This window comes from Centroberyx gerrardi, chromosome 14, assembly GCF_048128805.1.
Source record: "Centroberyx gerrardi isolate f3 chromosome 14, fCenGer3.hap1.cur.20231027, whole genome shotgun sequence".
NCBI lineage: Eukaryota > Metazoa > Chordata > Actinopteri > Beryciformes > Berycidae > Centroberyx > Centroberyx gerrardi.
In genome coordinates, this window is record NC_136010.1 from 29,455,287 (window position 1) to 29,475,837 (window position 20,551).

General features: G+C 42.3%; 1 protein-coding gene across 3 annotated transcripts; it reads right to left on the reverse strand.

Annotated features, from left to right (window-relative positions):
* Positions 1-217: 217 nt before the first annotated feature.
* On the reverse strand, positions 218-20,061 carry dennd2c (DENN/MADD domain containing 2C). Of its 3 annotated transcripts, none has more exons than XM_078288377.1 (19): positions 19,750-20,061; positions 15,397-16,523; positions 13,951-14,075; positions 12,747-12,862; positions 12,398-12,538; positions 10,767-10,845; positions 10,471-10,515; positions 9,837-10,024; positions 9,149-9,258; positions 8,319-8,388; positions 7,448-7,525; positions 6,887-7,027; positions 5,993-6,141; positions 4,988-5,165; positions 4,488-4,529; positions 3,785-3,893; positions 2,423-2,665; positions 1,320-1,406; positions 218-1,227 (listed from the first exon to the last, which is right to left on the reverse strand). In XM_078288377.1, exons 2-19 carry the CDS (start codon positions 16,290-16,292, stop codon positions 1,196-1,198), a joined length of 2,829 nt encoding a protein of 942 aa, XP_078144503.1. In that variant the 5' UTR covers positions 16,293-16,523; positions 19,750-20,061; the 3' UTR covers positions 218-1,195. The 3 variants fall into 3 exon arrangements, with proteins under 3 accessions (XP_078144503.1, XP_078144504.1, XP_078144502.1); XM_078288378.1 differs by having other exon boundaries at positions 9,837-10,021; positions 19,659-20,061; XM_078288376.1 differs by having other exon boundaries at positions 19,659-20,061.
* Positions 20,062-20,551: the final 490 nt, after the last annotated feature.

Here is a 20,551-nt window from a genome sequence, read left to right on the forward strand (position 1 = left end):
TCTACATACCAAAAATTAGTACTTAATGAGTTAAGTTTTATCTGTTCAAACACTTTTGGATACCCGGAAATGGAAAAGCCATGGTAAATAGCATTATATTAACATTTCACACCCAAATTAATACTGTACTTCACTGTTTCACTTACACAGTAATACATCTCAACATTCAAGGCATGTGCATTACAAGCAGTGTGAGCCGACTCATAATTCCTGTCCCTGGGAACACATTTATTTAAAAATGATGCTGGACACGTCATGCTTACAAAAATATTCAAAATACTGTACATTGGTTCTCAACATTGTGCAAAACGTAAAGTAGATATGAAAGTATTTACAACTCCAGTTGATAGGAAGAAAGTCGATTCAGGAGAAGACAGACTTACGGTGGGAAAACATCATTTGAGCTTCCTCAAAATTTATAGACATTAATTTTGGTCAACTGAAATGTTGGATACTTGATTTACTGTTAAGTGTTCTAACCAGAGCACAGAAACCTCAATCAATCTGAAATGCAAAAGAAATAGAAACACAGTAAACATTTTTTTTTTTACAGGATGTAGGAATGCAACAAAATTAGTGGAACTGTAATTCAACAAACATTATCGAAACATGCTTTTGGCTGGAACGGTATAAATTATTTTCTTTGTCAAAAGTACTTAAAATATTGAAAAATTAAACATATTGAAGTTGCATTCACATGCGCTATAAACTGTCAAATGCATTATTGTGTAGGTGGAGCTGAATCCAAGTCTGGAGTCCAAAATGTTACCGGTATCTTCTTCCAGCTAGACATGCTTACATTCAAAAACAAAAAAAAAACAAACCCATCTATTTCCATAATACTTTGACCAAACAGTTAAACTGACTGAAAAGGACTTAGCAAGATTAATAGTTAGGTACGACAATATGTGTTTCAAGTTAATAACTGAGGTTAAGTAGCTGAAATGCTTTCTGTAGATTCATAAGGACATAGTGCCTGGTCCTAATGTCTTCATAAAAAACAATGCTAGAAATAAAATATATATAAAAAAACAGAACATTTCCAGTTTTCTTCCAATGACAAGTGCACTGCTTTCCGAGTTTCCGACTTAAAACCTTGTACTCTGATCCACATTCGTTTCCTCAGCCAGTCCAGCAGCAAGAAAGTGTTTTTTTAAAAATCACAAAGATTCCAACCAGGGTGCTGGCCTTGCTCTCATTTAATTTGTAGGAACTTCATCTTGCTCCCTGGAAGAAAAAAAATGCACAAAATAAATAAAGGATTAGCCCTTGAAAAGTAACCTTTTATGGTGAACTTTTAAGAGTAGAGTAACACTAACCCAGTCCTTTGAGGAATTTGTTCACACCGCTCGGCTCTGGTTCAGGGTATGAATCCAAATACTCTGCCGCTCTGACTTCAAACAGACCTGAGAGATGGGCGGAAAGGTTTAGTTACCAAGACACAACTGGGGCAGAGGTAGATATCCAAGTAAAAAAAAAAAAAAAAGCAAAATTTTACATTTCTCTTTACAATCAATATGTTTCTATTCTTCCTGCGTGTGGCTTTGTTAACATGCATGGAGTAACCCAGTTACTCAAAGAACATTGACATGGGTCAACATCATAACTCATTCAGAATAACCCAGGTAAGATACCAGGTTTACTCCCATATTAAAACCGGTTACTGTTACCTCCTTTTTGGTTTTCTTTTTGGTTTTATTAGAAAGCTTGTTAAGATGATTGGCTTTCTCTGATATTAAAGGTCCAATTTCCAGTGTTTTATTCTCTGTCTTGAGGTCCATTCAAAGCTGTGTGTGGTGTCATGAACCAAAAACACTCTCAATCCATTTTTACATGTTCATTTTCCAGCATCTCTCTGAGCCTTACCAAGAACAGGCTGTATATGTTGCTGTGTCTTTAAGGCTCATTAATATTAACAACCCTCTGTTCTGATTGGCTAACCGTTTCAAGAGTGAAACGTGAGACGCCCCGGCCCGGCAGCTACAGGTAGGGAAAACTCTCCGGTAATAAACAATGACAACCGCTCAACCGCTTTGAAAAAAACACTTTGTTAGTCTATTATTTCTTACAAAAATGATAATGAGCGAACCTTTGTGATGCCACAAAGTTACGGAAGTCCAAACGGCTCGTTTAGAGGCTCGCTTTTCTAATATGGATTGTGTGGATTTAGTTGGCGACCGTGCGTTTTGATACTTTCACCATGTTTAGATAGCACATCCAACTCCTTTATAATCAAAGAGGCAAGGGAAATCCTGTTTTCCACAATATGGGACCTTTAAATATGTTACTGTGGCATGTAAACATCCTAGGGTGCTTTTTTCAAACTGCCAGCACTGTTTATACATGTCAGTAAATAAGTATGACCAACAGCCAGGTTATTCCGTGCATGTGAATGCAGCCACCAGCACACCGCACTTCTTACCGTTGCCGCCTCCCTTGCGCAGCTCCTTGTCCTGGATAAAGCCGGCGAACATCTGGGTGTCCATGAAGAGCTGCAGGAACTGGCGGACGCCACGGGAGGGGTGGGACTTGCGGAAGCTGTCACGCTGCAGCTCCCTGCCCCCGCCGGACGTGTCGGCCATGTGGAGGGGATAGTGGCCCACCAGCTCCACGAAGAACCGCACGAAGGCCTCCGACAGCAGGCAGCTCAGCTCCGCCTGCTGGCCTGCATGGGCCACAGGGGGATTGGGAGGGGAAAAGTGAATATGATGAATATTAGCACACCTTTACAATAAGATATATACAGGGTGTCTACATGTTTCATCAGGTTAAATTAAAGCATTTGTAAGACTACAGATTTATGAGAATACAGCATGACTGGGCTTGATTTCTCAGTGGAAAAACCCTAAAAAAAAAAAAGACCTACAACAATCCTATAGTAATATTTAGAAAGACATAAAGACATTTAAATATTCATTATAGTCACTATAAAACTCACTATTGACTACTGCAGACACACCAGTGCCTATAGGAATATTATATTGAATCTTTGTTTGGGAAAAAGCGCATTTAAGACTTTTAAAGACATTTTAATGCCTTGCTTTTGCATAATGTTATTTGAGATATTTTAACGTAATGTTTTCACTGGGGCGCACCGATAAACGTTCTAAATAGGTCATGGGTGATTGGCTGATCAAAGTTCCAGCTGCCAGATAAGAAAAGCGGTTGAATGTATGCCATAAAAACTATGAGGCAATTTGTGGCAGTCAGCAGAACGTTTATGTTTGTGTTTTGAATTTCACAGCCTGTGATCAGAGATTAGAACCACTTTAATATACTGGCTTTTCTTGTGACAGGTTCAACAGGTGAGTAAGCACCTCAGTCATCAAGCACAACATATAACATGTAATTATGTTTGGATAAAACCTGGGATTTATTTACACATGGATAGGCATCCATAGGAACAATCTGTTAATGCTCGATTCAAATTTGACTATTTATGCTTGTTGTCCACCTTTTCATGATGTGCCGTTAGGTGAAATGTATAATTTCAATCGGCGATCTGATTGGTGATAGGCTGATCACATTGTTAAAAAAAAATAATAATAATCACCAATTGGAATCTACCTCAATAAACCTGATGGATCCCTACTTTTTTATGACACTGCCACATCCTGGATTGCTATAATACACAATTACATTTTCAGGAAGAATGAGAAGAACAAGGACCTTCATCTGGAGCAGTAGCGACTGTAAGGGCCTTATAATTGATGACTAAAGGTACTGAAATATATCTGAGTGAGACATCTTGCTACTTGGCACAGGCGATGTGTGGTATACTGACCTCCGGACCCGTCTCCCTCCTCCTGTCTCAGGATGTCCTCCCTCTCCTCCAGGATCTGCTGCAGCGCTGCCTGCAGCTTGCTGGGCAGGATGCAGTCTTCATCGCCCAGCTGTGGTGTGTAAAATGTTATTCCTTTACTCAATCAATTCAAATAATGATGGACTTGATGATGTAGGCTGAGGAGGCAACTTATTTGTTATTTGCTTTACATTATAATTGCTTCACAAACTGAGCACTATTCAAATGACAGTATAATAGACAGCCAATATTGCAGCAGCAACTTAATCGAGGCTTGTTTCATTTGTTAATAGTTAATAGAGGAAGAGATTGTGCCTGAACAAAGATATGAAGCTCGCTAAATGAAATGTCAATCAGCCTATATATATACACAAAAAAGAAGTCCATTATAATTTGAATAGACTGAATGACCACTGTTAACTGCCAACCTGTGGCAACTCTGAAGCAGTGAATCAGCTGCAAAACAGCCTTCATGTTTGCACCATGTCACGACAGGAAGAGTTTCTGCTCAGTTTATGTCTTTGAGAGTTTCAGTCTCTACAGTGGTTGTGCATGTAGTGTCATTTTGTCTCTGTCACTTGTAAAAACATCTTGGGTACAAACGGACAAGTTCAGGCAAAGCCATCCCCGGCTCCTATTGGAACCGCACCTATCATCCCCATTATACAACGCTGTGTGTACACACCTGAACGACAAACTTGTCTGCACACAGATCCACTATGAGCACCTGGGAAGGAAGCAAAAGCATTGTTTGGTCTTAACAGTAAATGTCTACTTGAATGCCTTTTGTAAAAAAAAAAGTAAATCTATTCAAGAGAATTCAGCATGAGCATTACCCAATTTCCCCACAGGGATCATTAAAGTTTCATCTAATGAGAAACCCGCTGCACATAAGGAGGCTGAGATGCTTAGTTCATTATATTTACAAGAGTTACACAACAGTGAACTGCTCCTGGAGCCTCTTCAGGTTAACTACACCATGACACCACAGAGGAAGCTGCGCACTGCTGTGGAGCACCCACTGCTTTTGGCCTCATTCCAGAGAATACTGATTCATCGCAGCCATACGTTAGCGCTATAACCTCTCTATCAAAACATTTGCAGTCAGACCAGTCTATTTTAAACTGCAAGATGGAAAATCACGAGTTGATAAATCACTATATAACATAATATATTGTAACTGACCTCCTCGATGGGCAGCTCCAGCAGCGGGGGCAGGCAGGGTGCCAGCGCCCCCATGAGGAACGGGGTGGGGGAGCAGCTGATGTCCAGCATGCTGGCCGGCAGCACGGGCACAAAGGTGTGCTGCCAGGTGAACGGGTAGAGCAGTGCCAGCACTGCATGGCCACACCGGGACAACACACTGCAGAGAGGGAGAGAGGGAGAGAGAGAGAGGAGGGGAGGGGGGGGAGAAACACTAGCTATTAGTCAATAGTTCTCACAGCTCATATGACAAAAAGAGATCAATCACCATTGCCTAACACGGGTGTGTTCACATTATTCCTGTTTTTTTTTGACGCAACCACATTTCCATGGCAACTAGCTGCAGCAGCTGCCATTATCAGCAAACAGTGTTTCTGTACACTGCCACAACACAGCCAATGTGCGCCAGTACTGCCTCTATATTACCAGAGTAATAATTACTACCAACTTTTCCACTGCTGCTTTCTCTATTTTCACTCTGGTTGATATTGTCACACACTCTCAATTACCTATGTACGATCAAATGTCGCCTCTGCTTCCTTGCAATTGGTTGGCTCACAAAAAAAGGGGTCGACTTCATGTGCGCTCCTCTAAAAAGCTGAATTTTTTCCGCTTTAGAAAGCACTCTGCACCGCCTACAAGAAGCCAAGCTCAGCACTTCTTCCGAAGCAGATCCTTTCCATCCACCTTGCGGCTGCTCCCCATTATCTTTAATGTTAAAAAAAAGCCACTGGCAGTTTGAAAACAGCAGAAAAGTGTGAACACAGCCTAAAAGTTATTGTAGTATGTTATGTATTGTAGTATGTGCAAAATAGTTTGTGACCTACGTTATTGCTCCACTTTGTCCCAAGAAATTTAGTCAATATAAGCAGGATTTGGAGGTTTTGGTGGCAAATAATTGGTGGCAGGATTTAGTAAACTGACACCCCTGGGTTAAAGTACCTAGAGAGAGATGATACTGGCTCTGCAGTGTTTGGTGTGTTGTACCTGAGTTTGTCAGCGATGAAGATGACCCTCCGCTCCAGCAGCAGGGAGGCGAACACCTGCAGGAGTTTCCCGACGCTGAGACACTGCAGCAGACTCTGGAAGTCCACGTGCTCTAGTCTGGAGTCCACCGGCCGACACAGGGTCAGTACCTGGCAGAAGATGAACAAGACACCCCCAAGTGTAAATACAGTGTTATCCCCACAAGTCAAAAAGACAACAGCATTGTTCACAAAATAAGAGGACCGGCATCCAACTGACAATACTGACTGAACTAAATCTTGCTGTATTTACGTTTGTTTTTCTTCTTCTCTAGCTGTTATGCTTGTTAATCAGCTGAAAGTGAATTTATTAAGTTTCACTGTTTTGTGTTATCAGGTGTTCTGGAAAAACAGACTCTTTAGTTACATATAAGTATATATTGCTGAAGACAATGGACTGTTTGAAGGCTGGCGTTTAGAAACCCAGAAGTGCAAACTTATGCTGAATTTACGTGAACTCACTTCCTTATGGCCACCAGTCTGCTGTATTACAACAATAGTGAGATTAGTTGTGAAGCATTTCCTTGAATTTATTGTTAAGGGAAGGGTTCATTATTTCTTATATTTTGAGTTCCTCAGAAATGTTAATGACTAAGACTGACCGGACTGACATAAATCCCAGTCAACAACAGAACAACCTCCTCCCTTCTCCGGTCAGTTTAACTTCATTTTTATACAGCCCCAATCTTTTGTGCAAGCCGTTACAATATTTATAGCTGTCCCAACCCTGGAACAGCTATTCCTATTGTGTACACAGATAGCCGCTCATGTTGAGATGTTGAGTCATAGTCAGTAAGGAGTGGTTAGGAGGAACCGGACTAGTAATTAACAGTTCCTCTTTTCGTTGCGGTGTTACCTCATTCCCAGAGCCGGGGAGGAAGCTCTTGACTGTGATCGTGCGCCCCGGGGCCGGGAATGGGGCCTCCATGACGCTCCGCATGAAGGGGTGAACGAGCGCCGGCGAAATCTCCCTCCGCCTCTCCACCTCCTCCAAGATCTGGACAGAGGGACACAACTTATCAAGACTTGTTGAGAATGGGTACAGAAGCTGCTTTTTGTCTAGGCCATATTCACGCCTACTGTTTGTACATTTCTCTTGGCCAACTGGAAAATGGGTGGAACACCACCGCATGCAAATCCCTTCTTGAAAAAAAAGCACACCCATTGATTTGCTGAGGATTAGCTTTTAGTGTAGCCTCATTCCACCCTAAGATACACAAAGAGCTTCAAGACAGCAGCTGTCAAACACTTCGGGGGGATTACCGCTGAATCTCAACAAATATCAGTCCAGCTTGTTTCGCTGAACATTCCCTAAACTCTTGCATAGTTAGAAACAAGACGGCAGAGTTCATGCCCCTGGTCTGTGATATCATGTCTAATAAAAGTATTCGATATGTCAAATGTCTGGTTGTTTTACCTTTGCGAACAGGTTGAAACAGCCCAGTCTGCTGACGATGCAGTGCACCTCAGGAAGCCTCTTCCCCTTTCCACTGGGCTTAAAGACACATGTGGTTTGATAAAGTCATAAAGCAGGTATCAACACTGTTCATTTATGGCAAAACCCATTACTAAAATATATTAACAATGTTAACATTCAAATGAACTTACTGTACCATCATCAGGACAACAATATATCAATATAAGAGCTTGTTCCATAGAGCAGGTTGTCCCTTTTAGTACGAGTCTAACAGGTTTTTTCAATGGAAATTTGAATAGAGTGAAAAAAACAAAACAAATTAAGAGTCCAGCCATGTTTATGAAAGCAGCAGGGAGCTTATCTAACAAAACAGTACAGGCCTAGCTGCATGTTTAATAATACTAATACTGATATTACTACTAATAATGATAATAACCATCATTTATAGAACACTTGTCAAAACAGACTTACAAAGTGCTTTACAAGATAAATAAATATGTCAATAAATACAGAAAAAAAAGAATAAAATACAAAGACAAATGCACCAAATAATTAAAAAAGGGACAAAAAACATTCATACATACATACATACATACATACATAGTAAGTATTATCAAGCCTAAAAAAAAGTGTGTTTTGAAAAGTGTTGAAGTAGTTCTCCTTGTAAGGGGAAGCAGAGGGGAGAAATGCTGAAATTCCTCTTTCTCTCCGTCATTGATTCAGAGGTCGTTTATGGTCTGTGATTCACATGCACTGGTCCTCAGAGATGTTGAGTAAGCACTTGGCCCGCTGCCATGTCATCTCACACACACACACACACACACACTCAAGGCGATGACTCAGACACAAAAGTTAACACATCCACACTCACCAGGATCTTGCGACAGTAACAGAACCAGCGGCTGCCGTCTTCTCCCGTCAGGACAAAGGAGAAGGTCTCGCTACAGAGACAAAATCAATACATATATTAGGATCTAAGGAGAGATCATATATTATCTGCAATTTATATGATGTCATTTGATTTAACTTTGCCTCTATGCACATGTGCTCTTGAATAGTTTGATGTCTAGATGAAAGATGTACTTTTTTAGACTTGTTTACGAATACTGCAGATGTAAATTAGCCTTTTACGGCCTCAAAACACGTGTGCTTTCAAGCTGCAGACCATGTGCTTGAGTCTCTGGAGAAGTGAAAGATGGGCACTTGGTTTTCTGTTAGTTTGCACAACCACGGGAAACCCCTTCAAAAGGCGAGGAGGCAGCAGAGGGCAAACAGGAGGAGATGTGCCAGCGTAGCATGAGCGCAGATCAAAACCCACATTAGAACAATGGTCCAACGCCCCAGAGAGCCTCAAGACTAAATTAGATTAGATGGAACTTTAATGATCCCCGTGGGGAGCTTGGGCTGTTGCAGCAGCAAAATGACTGGATACAGCTGAGAAAGAAATAGGGTGTAAATAAGAATAGAGAAAATGGGGGTATTAAACCTAAGTCAAAATATATGAATGGAAAAAAAAAAAAAGGAAAATACACGAATTACAGCATATATGCAGGGTGTGCAAACTAACAGCAGAAGATACTGAGACGAAGATATGAATGGAAACTATATGAAAATGAGAATGCATGCATATGAAAACCAATGAATATATTACAAATGAGAAATTCAGAGAATATAACATATTGTATGTAGGTATTAGCTGACCTTGGCATGTCTGCAGAGGGCCTCCAGTCCTGCGAGTCCGGGAAGCAGAACTTGGGAATGGCCTTCAGGCGATCCTCGGCCTCTCTGGAGTGGCGACATGACTTCTCAAACTGGAAACAGAGGGACTCCAGTTAGCTATAGCGCTGGTTCCTAGGTCCAGCATTCACTAGAAATGATCCCAATTAGACAACAACTATAAGAATGGCCATATTCATCACAGGCTATTTATCTCCCTGCATACAGTTTAAACTGTTATACTAAATCAATATTAATCAGCAACAATAGATATTTTCCCATATGGGTCCCTGGGATAAAACCTCATCCAATGGGGATCCATGGTCTAATTTGTATCTATTTGGGCATCTGTGACATGAAAATGTTTGAGAGCCCCTTAACTATACAGATACAAAAACGTATAAAAAAACAAAAACAAAATCAAAAGCTCTCTCTCATGAGAACTCTGAAGTCTTTTTATGTTTTCATGCCTTATGTAAATGGGGTGAATTCCCCTTTAAGAGATTCCTTGCAATAAGTCAAGAATGCATCATCCATTCATTTTGTCAAACAAGATTAAAGTTTGGACAGAAAATTGTCCTCAAATATCACTCAGCTAAAGCAATATAATCAGAGTGGAGTTTTTTTTTCCTATGGGTAGAAGAAGGGTTGGGTCGTCTTAAGACCCTCTAACCATTTTGGGGAACTGCTGCGTGATCTCGGGGGAGTAGGCGTTTCCTGGGGAGCCCTTTCTCAGCGACACCACCACGAAGATCTGGAAGAGCTGCTGCTGCTGGAGCTGGATCAGGTCCCTCTCCAGGGTGCGGTAGCCCGGCCGGCGCTTCAGCGTCGACTGGACGTAGACCGACCGCCTGGAGCCTGCTGGACAATCCCGCAATGCAATGCCATAAAGCAATCTCCCTTTGTGCCGTAAAGCAATACAACAGATTTCCCGCCAAATCTGACCCAGTGGCACACAGTGTAAAATTTAAAATGCAATGTATCTGATGGTCACCTCCTGACACACGATGAAGTCACCACTAAAGACTTTCCCTTAAAAGTAATGAGATTTTGATATAAAAATACAAGAAAATATTTTTTTTGGTCATTTCTTTTGGCATAAATTGTCAAATAGGTGTATGGAATGATAATTAGAATGAGCTAAAAATGCAAAAAATTAAACATTTTTTTTATTTCAGTGTGACGTTAAATGGGCATTATTAATGATTCCATATTCCATATGAGAAGAATATACTTCTAACATTTGACCTGTAAAACCAGACTCAACAAAGAGGGGCAATACAGACAGATGAGTTCTACAGTGATACCTTTAGTGTTGTCCTCAGGGTCACTTTCTGTCCCGCTGGTCTCCTCTGTGGATAAGAATTAAGAGGAGGAAGAGATCAGGGAGGGGCAGAGGAATGGAAAAGATCGAGACAGCATAATCAGGCGCAGACAGTCAGCCTTTGTTTGATAATCAGCGGCTGGCCCTATGGCAGCTGGCCTTGTGTGTATCATCAAATGCAGGGGTATTTCCACCGAGAGGCTTAAACTTAATCTGGTTGAAGTGTTGATGTGTGTGACGTTTGGGCATCTGCGAGAGTGCGTGCGGTGCGTGTCATACCTCGCACCGAGTTGCCCTGGCTCTTCACTCTCTTCCTCCCTCGCTTCGCGTCGAAGATCGTCTCAATCTTGTTGACGTACTGCGTTGCAGAACACACACAAACCCGTCATTTTGCAGGCATCATAAAATGAATTACAGGGAATCATGATATAACAGCCTCTAAGTACATAATGATGTTATGGATTTCCAGCATTTTTTTACCATTACATTCCAGCATTCTTTTTTTTATTGCACTGAAAGTATGCTAGAATAGACCGTGAATTAATACACAGCCTGGGAAAGGAGTTAAACGCAGCAGTGGGCGCACACAGGAAGCTGAAACTTATCTTGCAGAGGGCACACAGAGTGCTGCCAGTTGTGTAGGTGAGCCTGGCTGGACTTTAACATGAGCGCCTATGGAAGTAGACCAAGCTGTCACGACTGAGATAATGGTTTACTATTCTTGAGCATAGAAATACACAGTTGAGATATTATTAAGTCTATGCTTCATTGTGGTAACAGCTAATTAACACCCTCAGTTTGTCAGTACCATAGGCTTCAGCCGGAAGATGTTTATTTTTATAGAAGATGTATATTTAAATGTTACATTTTAAGTCATAATCTGTGACATTTTCATCTAAATAAGTGTCCAGTTTGATATCCTCTATGGCCGATTGATACAACACAATAGTGATTCAACCTATATCCACTTCATGAAAGCTTTTACATTTGCTGTTCTAAACACCTGGTAGCTCTTTCCTGGGGAAAATCCTAAGTTTCCGGTTTGTATGGAATCAACAGAAGAAGAACTGGGTAGTTAGCATGAGCAGTGATAGCCACCATGGCTGAACAGACAAAGAAAAGAGAAACTCAAACTGCATCAACAGAAAATCCAAGGAAACAAGACGTCACAGCACTGGACACACTGTTTGATTGACAGGTGATCTCTGGGAAGTGTAGTGCAGAAACACCACAGCAATGATCGCTGAGCACCAGAGATGGAGACAAAAAAAACAAAACAAAACAAACAAACGCAGAGGCAAGATGTTGACCAATGGCCTTCAAACTATATAACAATGGTCTAGTTTGTGTAAAGGAATTTAAGAGACACACTCCTCCGATCAAAATACTATCCTTCATTAATTCAAGAATGCACTTGTGAAGCAGCTTGATTAGTATTCCAGCTGTCTCACATGCTGGCAGGCTCGAGTCTCACGGGTTCGAGACTGGGAAGAGACTACTGTTCGGAAGCTATAATCCTTTCTAGCGTGGATCATATCTGTAACATTAGCTGTGCCTGCGGCATCACAAGTCTCACATACACAGATGCACATGTACTTAATCCCTGGTTTATTACTGTACCTCGTCCTCAGAGTAACTCTCTCTCCACACACTTCCCACCTCCACGGGTTGTACATTTGAATTCATGTATTCTGCTTGCGTTCTCCAAGAAGCTTTTTCTGTCGCTCTCTACTATCTACTTCTTTCAGTCTTCTCTCCTTCCTGCTCACCAAGGCGCCGCCCTCGTCTTCCTCTCCGACACAACACAACAGGGAACGTACCACTTTCTGTTTCTTGAGTAAGGCAATACTCACGGTCAATCCAAACTTTGGGATGCAAGCTATGAGATCCCAGATGCAAGCATCGTTTACCTGAGGCAGCTTCTGTGTTTTCTGAGTGCTTGGGCGTCGGGGTGTGGCCGGTTTGGGAGTGTCTGCGAGGGTCGAGAGGCCGGGTGACGTCCTCTCCACTTTGCCGGCGTAGCCTCGCAAAGTCTGGGGCTTAGGAGGGAGCTGCAACACATCAACTGAGCAGTTATCACTTGCTTTTAGATAACTGCATGGTGGTGAATTGCATTACTCCCTCTTCCTTCTTGGTGAGAAATGTCAAGAGTCTCAAGTTGAGGAGGGACCATGCACCGCAACTATTTGTTACAACCACACAGGCCCAAAGAAAAATACTTCTGTATTGTGAAATGCAGATATAAATGTAATTAGTTACCTTTGGGGCGTGAGGGCTCTGTCTCTGAGAAATGGTCCAGGGTCGGGGCCTTGCAATAGGGAGACACGCAGGAGACAGCTTCACATCCTCGTAGGGGTTATCTCTGGTCACTTCACCTGAGGGAAGGTCAAAGGTAGGTTAGACATCAGGAGATTTAACGTTAGATATGGTCTATAGTGAAAAATTCCATACTTGTTGCTAGCTTTTAAGAACATGCACACAATTACTGTCAAACCAATTGACTTTTCCATGACTTTCCACAACTAAGTTGGAACACTTCCAAGACCTAAATATTTGATTCCTTCCTGGTCTGTTGATGTTGTTTTTCAGCTCAGAAAAGTTGTAAAGGAGTAAACAGTCTGGTTTCCACTATAGGTGGGCCTGATGTGGAGTAAAACAGCTGAAAACCACCATCTAATGCAGTGATTCTCAACCTTTCATATCAAGGACCCCTAATTTAGTCCACATTAGTGCCACAGACCCCAATTTGATGAGATTTTGTCTCTCAGACCCAAATCTGAGAATATTTTTATTGTTAGATATGATTTTGTCCAGAATTCCATGACTATCTGTACTGTAGATAGAGAGATGATCAAAATAGTCATTCTTCTACATTCTCTAATTGTGTTAACTTCTTGTAAATGAAATAATGCTGAAGTTTAACAATTCATCAATTTGCTGGGGACCCCCTGGAACCCCCTCAAGGACCCCTGGTGGACCCTGGACCTGTAAAATAAATTCTGGTATATTCCTGTAAAGGGACCCATTTGTAAAATTCCCTGATTTTCCCCGACTTCCCGAGAATTTATCAAATTAACTGACTTTTCCTGTCTGGAAAATATCTCAAAATTCCATGACCAGTGGGAAACCCTGATTAAGGAACAGGGTCTTAACCTGTGAAGGCTTTTCTGAAATGCTCTTCACTGATTAGGATATACATTTTCTTGATTAATGCATTGATTCCTGTAATACCATCAGCTACAGAAAGCTTTCTCTCTAGGTCCCCGCTGTAATAAAACAAACTGTAAATGGAGCTTTTTCAGCAGCGGAACTGTACGTTCAACAAATGACTAGCACCCAATGGTCTTTATGACTTCCTGTCTTTGTCTGTTTTCAACAAGACCCAGGCTAATTTGAGAGGTCTAAAAGTTGTGACCATGTTTACAACAAGCCCATAATGTCCTCTTCAGTTCAAGAGACTCACAGACGATGTCCTCGTAAATATTGTCATCAGAGAAGGCGTGGTAGAGGCCCGAGCGCCTGGCCTCGCCTCCCAGCGTGCCTTGCTTGTTCGTCAGCCGCGCCGCATCCTCGTACTCAAAGGACTTCCTGTGGGAGGGAGGGAGGGAAGGGAAGAGCAATGAGAAAGAGGAGTCTGGCTGTTGCCCTAAAGATAGCCAGCATACTAACCCTAACCCTAACCCAACCCTAACCCTAAACCCTAACCCTAACCCAAACCCTAACCCTAACCCTAACCCATGAATACTAGACAGTACCAGACACCAGTAGGAATAATGGAAAAGGAGAGAGAAGATAAAGAGAGAGAGAGAAGATGTATACAGAAGAGGTGACGTGAAACTGTCACAATGCAAACTGTCCATCCTGCCAAATCGTACCCGGGGACACACAGTAAATATATAGAAAGCAACACGAAATAAGAATGAAACAATTTTCACCGCAATGGCCTCATTTTTCTACAACCATTATACTATGCTATCAAAATTCATTGGAATATTGAGGTGAAATTCTACACGCAAGGGCTTTAAAAATATAACTGCAATGGTTCGGCACAATGAGCAATTTAAGGTTTGAGTTACTTTTCCTTTGAAGACTGGACGCTGTGCAGAATTCAGTAAAATAGGACTTAAACTCTACTTGAACAGATCCTAATGGTCTTTGTTAAGGTATTCTTTTACTCTAATTTTATTAAAAAAAATTGTTGGCACATATTTTCTTTAAAGGCTGCAAATGGAGAACTGTGCTGTGAAAACTGAGAACTGTATTGTGATACGATATTTTGTCACCAACCCCTAGACCCCTATTTAGATAACAATGATAGACGCTACAATTGGAAATTACATCTTAGAGAACTACATTTCTGGAAGTCAAATCGCCAAATAAGGCCTGAGCTGAATGTGTATATGGGTTATCGAGTTAGGTCTTGTTTTACTTAGCCTTGAGTGAGTGTGTGTGTGTATGTGTGCGTGTGAAAACATCCAAATGTGACCCCTAGACCCGTGGCTGCTGAGGAACTAGGCCACGTCCAGACAATAGTGCACAATGCTGCCAGATATCATGTGACATCGCACCTGGAGCCCGGCCAACAGCTTAGACAGACAGTTCCCTCCCTAAAGCTGCTCCCAAACACTCGCTTTCTACGCTTTTCAGTAAACACCACAATACTAAACAAAGGCCAGCGTATTTTTAGCCAGAGGAGGTCTTTCAATGTGTGTTTTCACAAAAGGCGTGCTTTCTTATTCCATCAGTAGGAGTTGTTTTCTTCACATAATTCAGATGAGAGAAAAGTCTGGGAGAAATTTCCCTCCCCTTTCAATTTACTTTATAGTGAAAGACATTTTTGGAAGGACCTGTTGAGAAAAAAACAATACAAAATGGTTACTTGTGCCCTACTTGCAGTGCATCACCTCACCTGTTCTTTTTATGCCTTGAAAGACCGTCGGTCTTAGCAGCAGGACACAGAGGAGGCGGGAAGCTAGGTGGGTGGCCTATCCCGCCGCTCTTTGAGTGGCTGTTATGAGGAGATCTGCTATCCCATCGAACCGGCTGCCCCGTAGCGTCGCCGGTTCCCCGATATCGGAATGTCCGCTGAGGTTTGGGTGGAGCCAGAGTCTCCCCTGAGGACTCTCGACCTTTCTCCCAGAGTAATTTGTCCCCCTCGAGCCTCCGCCAGAAACCCCTAGAGGTGTAGAAGTTCCCCGAGGGCATGTTGTCCTCTTGGTCATCGGTCGGTAGAGGTAGAGGTTTAGCAACAACCTCGACATCCAAGACGCAAGCGATTTTTTGGTTTCCATTGGTGGCGATGATTCGTTTACCTGGACAGCTAGTAGTGTTAGAATCCACTTTAGGAGATGCGAATATAGGTGCTACAACTGGCTTATTTCCCAGGGTTGTGGTTGAAAATTCATTGGAACAATTCCGCAGAGGTTCTGACTTTCTACCAGCCGCTGTAAGTCCAGCTCGTGCTTCAGTTTCCCGGAAATCTAAGCCCAGGCTCTTAGCTTTGGAGAGGCTGGCTTTGCCTTGAAGTTCCCCTCTCGAGCCGTCACTGCAAAATCCGTTCCCCAGGGCATCGCCAGACAGAGTTCGGGATAAGACCGGAGGGTGCGCTTTGACCCCAGCGTCCTGGTTGCTGCACTGGGTACTGCGGCCTTCCCACTGGGAGATCTTCTGCCTGATGTTAATGCCCTGCTCATGACAGAGGGGCCTCCCCGAGGAAGGGGCCTGCCAGGCCACGGTGGCCCGTTTCTGCAGGCCGCCGACCCCTCCGCCTGCTCGCCTGGCCTGCTCCAGCCCCAGAGCCAGCATGTTGAGAGGGGGCTAAGTGCCAGCTCGCCCTCAGTTCCCCATTGGTGAATGCATGAGGGTTTTCCTCCGCAAAGACGGATAGAGACACTGCTGACCCAGCGAGTCCGTCTGCTATTAATTAATCCAGAGCAGAATGTGAGGACAGAGGAGTAATTGTTCCTTTAGGTTTTTACGTTGTCTTCTTGCGCTAGCAGAGTGTCATTTTCCCCCTCGTCTCCTTTTACAAACAACCTAAAAAGTAGACAAGACACAAAAATTACACATCAATCACTCCGCACTTCAAACAAGTTCAGACGGCACACCGTGGGGCCAAAGAGAAAACAGAGCAATCTAGGGGGACACTAGTAGCACACTTCTGAAGCAGCGTACGGGATGTAAGCAGGACCACAGCGAAGGTCAGGAAGGATAGGCTCCTGTCAAGGTCGGGCGCTAAAAATAAAGCCAATAAGGGTAAGGAAAGACAGTGACAGGAACAAGGTTGCTGCAGCATTGTGCTGTGATGTGTGAGTCTGTGTGTGTGTGTGTGTCTTTAGCTGCCCAAAACCTCCTCTAGCCCCGGGGGAACTGGCCGCCCTGTAGCTGCTGACCACATAGCAGGCCAGCTATGAAATGCCAATGATACAGTAAAACATTTAATCTAATTTACTGTTCTCTCAAAGCTCTCTTTCACAGGACTGGGAAGAATGGACATTTCGAGCATTTTTACGGCGGCTTCAGAGGGCTTTAGAGGCAAGAAAACACATGAATCTCCAGGCACAACAGTGACAAACATTTCGGGGGATAATGGAAAACATCTCAGCCACACCTACCTACACAGTGGAATAAAAGCTCTTCAAGTGGTTGAGAGGCAAGATACAAACATACTGTAGACTCTGTTTGAGACTGCACTGAGGGCTACGCGAGAGAAACAGGATATGTACACTATGAAGCAATATTCCAAATCAAGGTCTTGTTCCCGCTCTTCAAATGTTATCATGAAAAACACTGAATGTGAAATTTTGCAACAGCATCTGCTCCGATTCATGTTCCCTGCCTCGACATCAATGTGGTTACTGTACGCTCTTGTACGGCGGCTCCTGGCTTGCTGGAACCGAACCATTTGGACACGTTGCATATTACGACGAAGGCTGAAAGCATTTAGAGAAGGGGAGACATGGTAAAATTCCACAGCGCAGCTCATGATCATAATAACTCTATGAGCTGCATTCCAGCAGAGCTGTCTAGGAGGGGGGGCTGGGGAATAAATTTAACTAGAGACAGTCGGTCAGTCAGGCCTGCAAATGATGCCTTTGTTTGGTTTGACCTAAATCGAACGCATTTGCACTGGAATGCCACTCAATCGCTGCTGGATCCCGCAATGACAATGCGGCTACTACACTGACCCACTTGCATTATTTGTCCATGTGTGCAGTGCGTTATACAGGAAGTCCTGACTTGCGTTTCCTGAGATGCAGGAAGAAGGATCAGCAGACTGTCCATAATTATGGTGCGGAGAGATTTGCACCCAGTTACAACCGCTGATTTGAGCTATGTTTAGGTCAGCTCATATCCCAGCCCTGTGACAATAATCAAACGTTCTCTTTGAAATACGTCCACAAATCCAGCTACTCCTGTGAACATGTCTGAAGCTGTCCCATTCCGTCTTTCCCATGTCATCCAGTTGACATCATATCTCCACATACTTTTACATAGGCTAGATATTGCCTATGAAGCAAACTGTGAGGTGCTGTGATATCAGATGACAACTCAGCCAGAGGGCAAGTCAGAGTGAACTATCATAGAGGTTCGTAAGGCTGTCAACTCCGGGGAGAGGCATCCTCGTATTTTCAGTGAAACTCACTGACTCATCCAGGTAGAAACCAGACACAGAAGGTTTGAATCCCCAATACCCTTTCATCACCTGGCAGCTAAATTAAACCTAATTGCACCTTCAAAAACAGCCACAAAACGCCCTCCCCAAGAATTGCGACATGACACAACTTGTCCTAGGTGGGGTATTCTACGAGTGTGGTTTACCGTAAACAGTGACAGTTAAAGCTATAATAAAGCAAAAGTGGGGGTTTGCTAAGTGCCAAAATAAAAGGAGACACCAACATAAAGAGTCTTAATGTGGTACTGGGCCAACAGAACAGCTTCAGTGCATCTGGCACAGATTTGACAGTGTCTGTGAATGGGTGCTACACCATTCTAACATGACAAATTCCATGACTTGGTGTCATTTGGTTGATGTTGGTGGAAATCTCTGTATTGGCCACCGCTCCGGATTCTCTAGGTTAAGACCTGGAGACTGAGACAGCAGTAATGGCAAATGGTTTACACTGGTTTCTTGCTAAAACTATTCAGTATCCAGACTGTTGATGGAGGCATGGTGATCCTGGAAGGCATCAGGACAGAAATGCTTCAACATAGGATAGCGACTTTATCTTGCTCTCTCTATCTATCTTAGTGGACAATGCACCCCAGCTGATTTCAATATTATGTGTATTATACATTTAGTCCAGTATTTCCTCTAAACTTGGCAACACCTACAGAAGGTTCTAGTTAGATAGTAAGATCCTCTCAGAATTAAGGTTCAACTGTCCATGACCTGGAGATAGTTGATTGAAAAATATTGAAAGAGCCTCCCATTTCACTGCTTACTACCGGGTATTGAGTTGTCAGACTCGTAGGTAATCACTGACTAAAATTAAAATGAGATAGATACAAGGAAGAGAGGGATCTAGAGGATAAGCCATAATACGTGGGTCAGTATGGAGAGAACATCACTCCAAGCCCCTTTCAAAACTATGGCAATTTAGTGTGGTCTCGCTTATCGGAAAAAGCACTTACCGCAAACAATATGACTCAAGACCTTTTCTAAACCAATAGGATTCATTCTCCAATTCGGCATACATATATTCAACCAAGCAGCACTTTACTTTGGTAAAATCTCAACTTTTCTAATTGGTTCGTACTGCTCGCCACCATCCACCACGGTGTATTTTGGTGGAAGAAGATTGTGCGAATCACAAGCGGACCAATCATAAAGGTTTGTTTGTTTGTTTGTTTTAAAGCGGTGCTTGGTGTATTGGATGTGTGCCGAACTGAATAATGGACCCTAACAATACAGAAAAGGTCTTGATGCAAATTTTATGAGGTGTACACTTTTACCGAGAAGCAAGGCAGTTTTAAATCGCCATATTTTTACATGCAGTTTGGGCATCCAATTCTCTTCATACTAGACAACGGCACGTATCGGGTCCACGTTACACCAAGGACACATTTTGACGGTAAGTCAGTAAATTAATTGAATGTAAAAAATAAATAAATAAATATATATATATATGTATATATATATATATATACATATATATATATATCACTCACCTCTTGAGTCACAGAGCAGACAAGATAGCGTTAGCTATCAAATGTAGAGCAAAATAATGCAGCCCAACAAAAGCAAACATGTCTCTCGTACCCCTAGTAGTTTGAAGTGAGGAGCAAAGTTCATTTTCCTTGCCCACAGCATCGATGCAAAGAAAAACACAAATAAAGTCCCAGTTCATTCGCTTCCATCGTTCTTCAATCTGGAGGAAACTAGCAGTCTGACTAGCTTCAGGCTAACGTTGGCTTCTTCAGCAAGTTATCAAAGATTAAAAGTTTAACTTTCTAGGGGATAATTGTACTCTTGCGGGGGAGAAAGGGCTCTACCAAACTAATAACGTCACACAACAAACAAAGTAAGCATGCAAAAGGCAGGCAGATCAGTATAAAGTCCTCGCCCTCCTCCGGACTACAAGTGTCAAGTCAGCCAGAATAATACATATAACTTCCGGTTGTAGCTTCCAAAATAAAACCCTCATTGACAAACGCAATGTTTCTCCAAGTATCACAAAGTACCAACGTGAAAATAAAGAATATGTTTAAGAAGGAATCTGCAGAAGCTACTTTTTTTGTATTTAAGTCATCAAATGTTAACATTTTTAGTTTAAAATTTCCCCGACCATAAGGTCTTTCAAATACCCTGCACCCTAATAGAATTTAATCTATTTAGTATCAATTTTACAGCTACAAATGGCAAGTATTCAGTATTTCCCCCAGAATTATATTCTTGGCAGAGGTGGGAAGGCTCTGTAATAGCATTTATACTATAGGACACTAAAACTCTCAATTGAAACCAGGGCTTAAAATAATATCAATAAATGTTAAAATGTTTTATTATGCTACTATTATCAGTATTGTTATTATTATTATTATTATTACTATTATTAGGCCCATTA

What these genes read in the sequence shown, in the direction of transcription:
- dennd2c (XM_078288377.1), bottom strand. Translation starts at nt 16,292, where the DNA reads ATGCTGGCTCTGGGGCTGGAGCAGGCCAGGCGAGCAGGCGGAGGGGTC. An exon ending in TATTTACGAGGACATCGTCT is followed by an intron (nt 12,863 to 13,950) that starts GTGAGTCTCTTG and finishes ACCTTCCCTCAG; the next exon opens with GTGAAGTGACCAGAGATAAC. An exon ending in TGGAGCTGCCCATCGAGGAG is followed by an intron (nt 4,530 to 4,987) that starts GTCAGTTACAAT and finishes CTTCCTTCCCAG; the next exon opens with GTGCTCATAGTGGATCTGTG.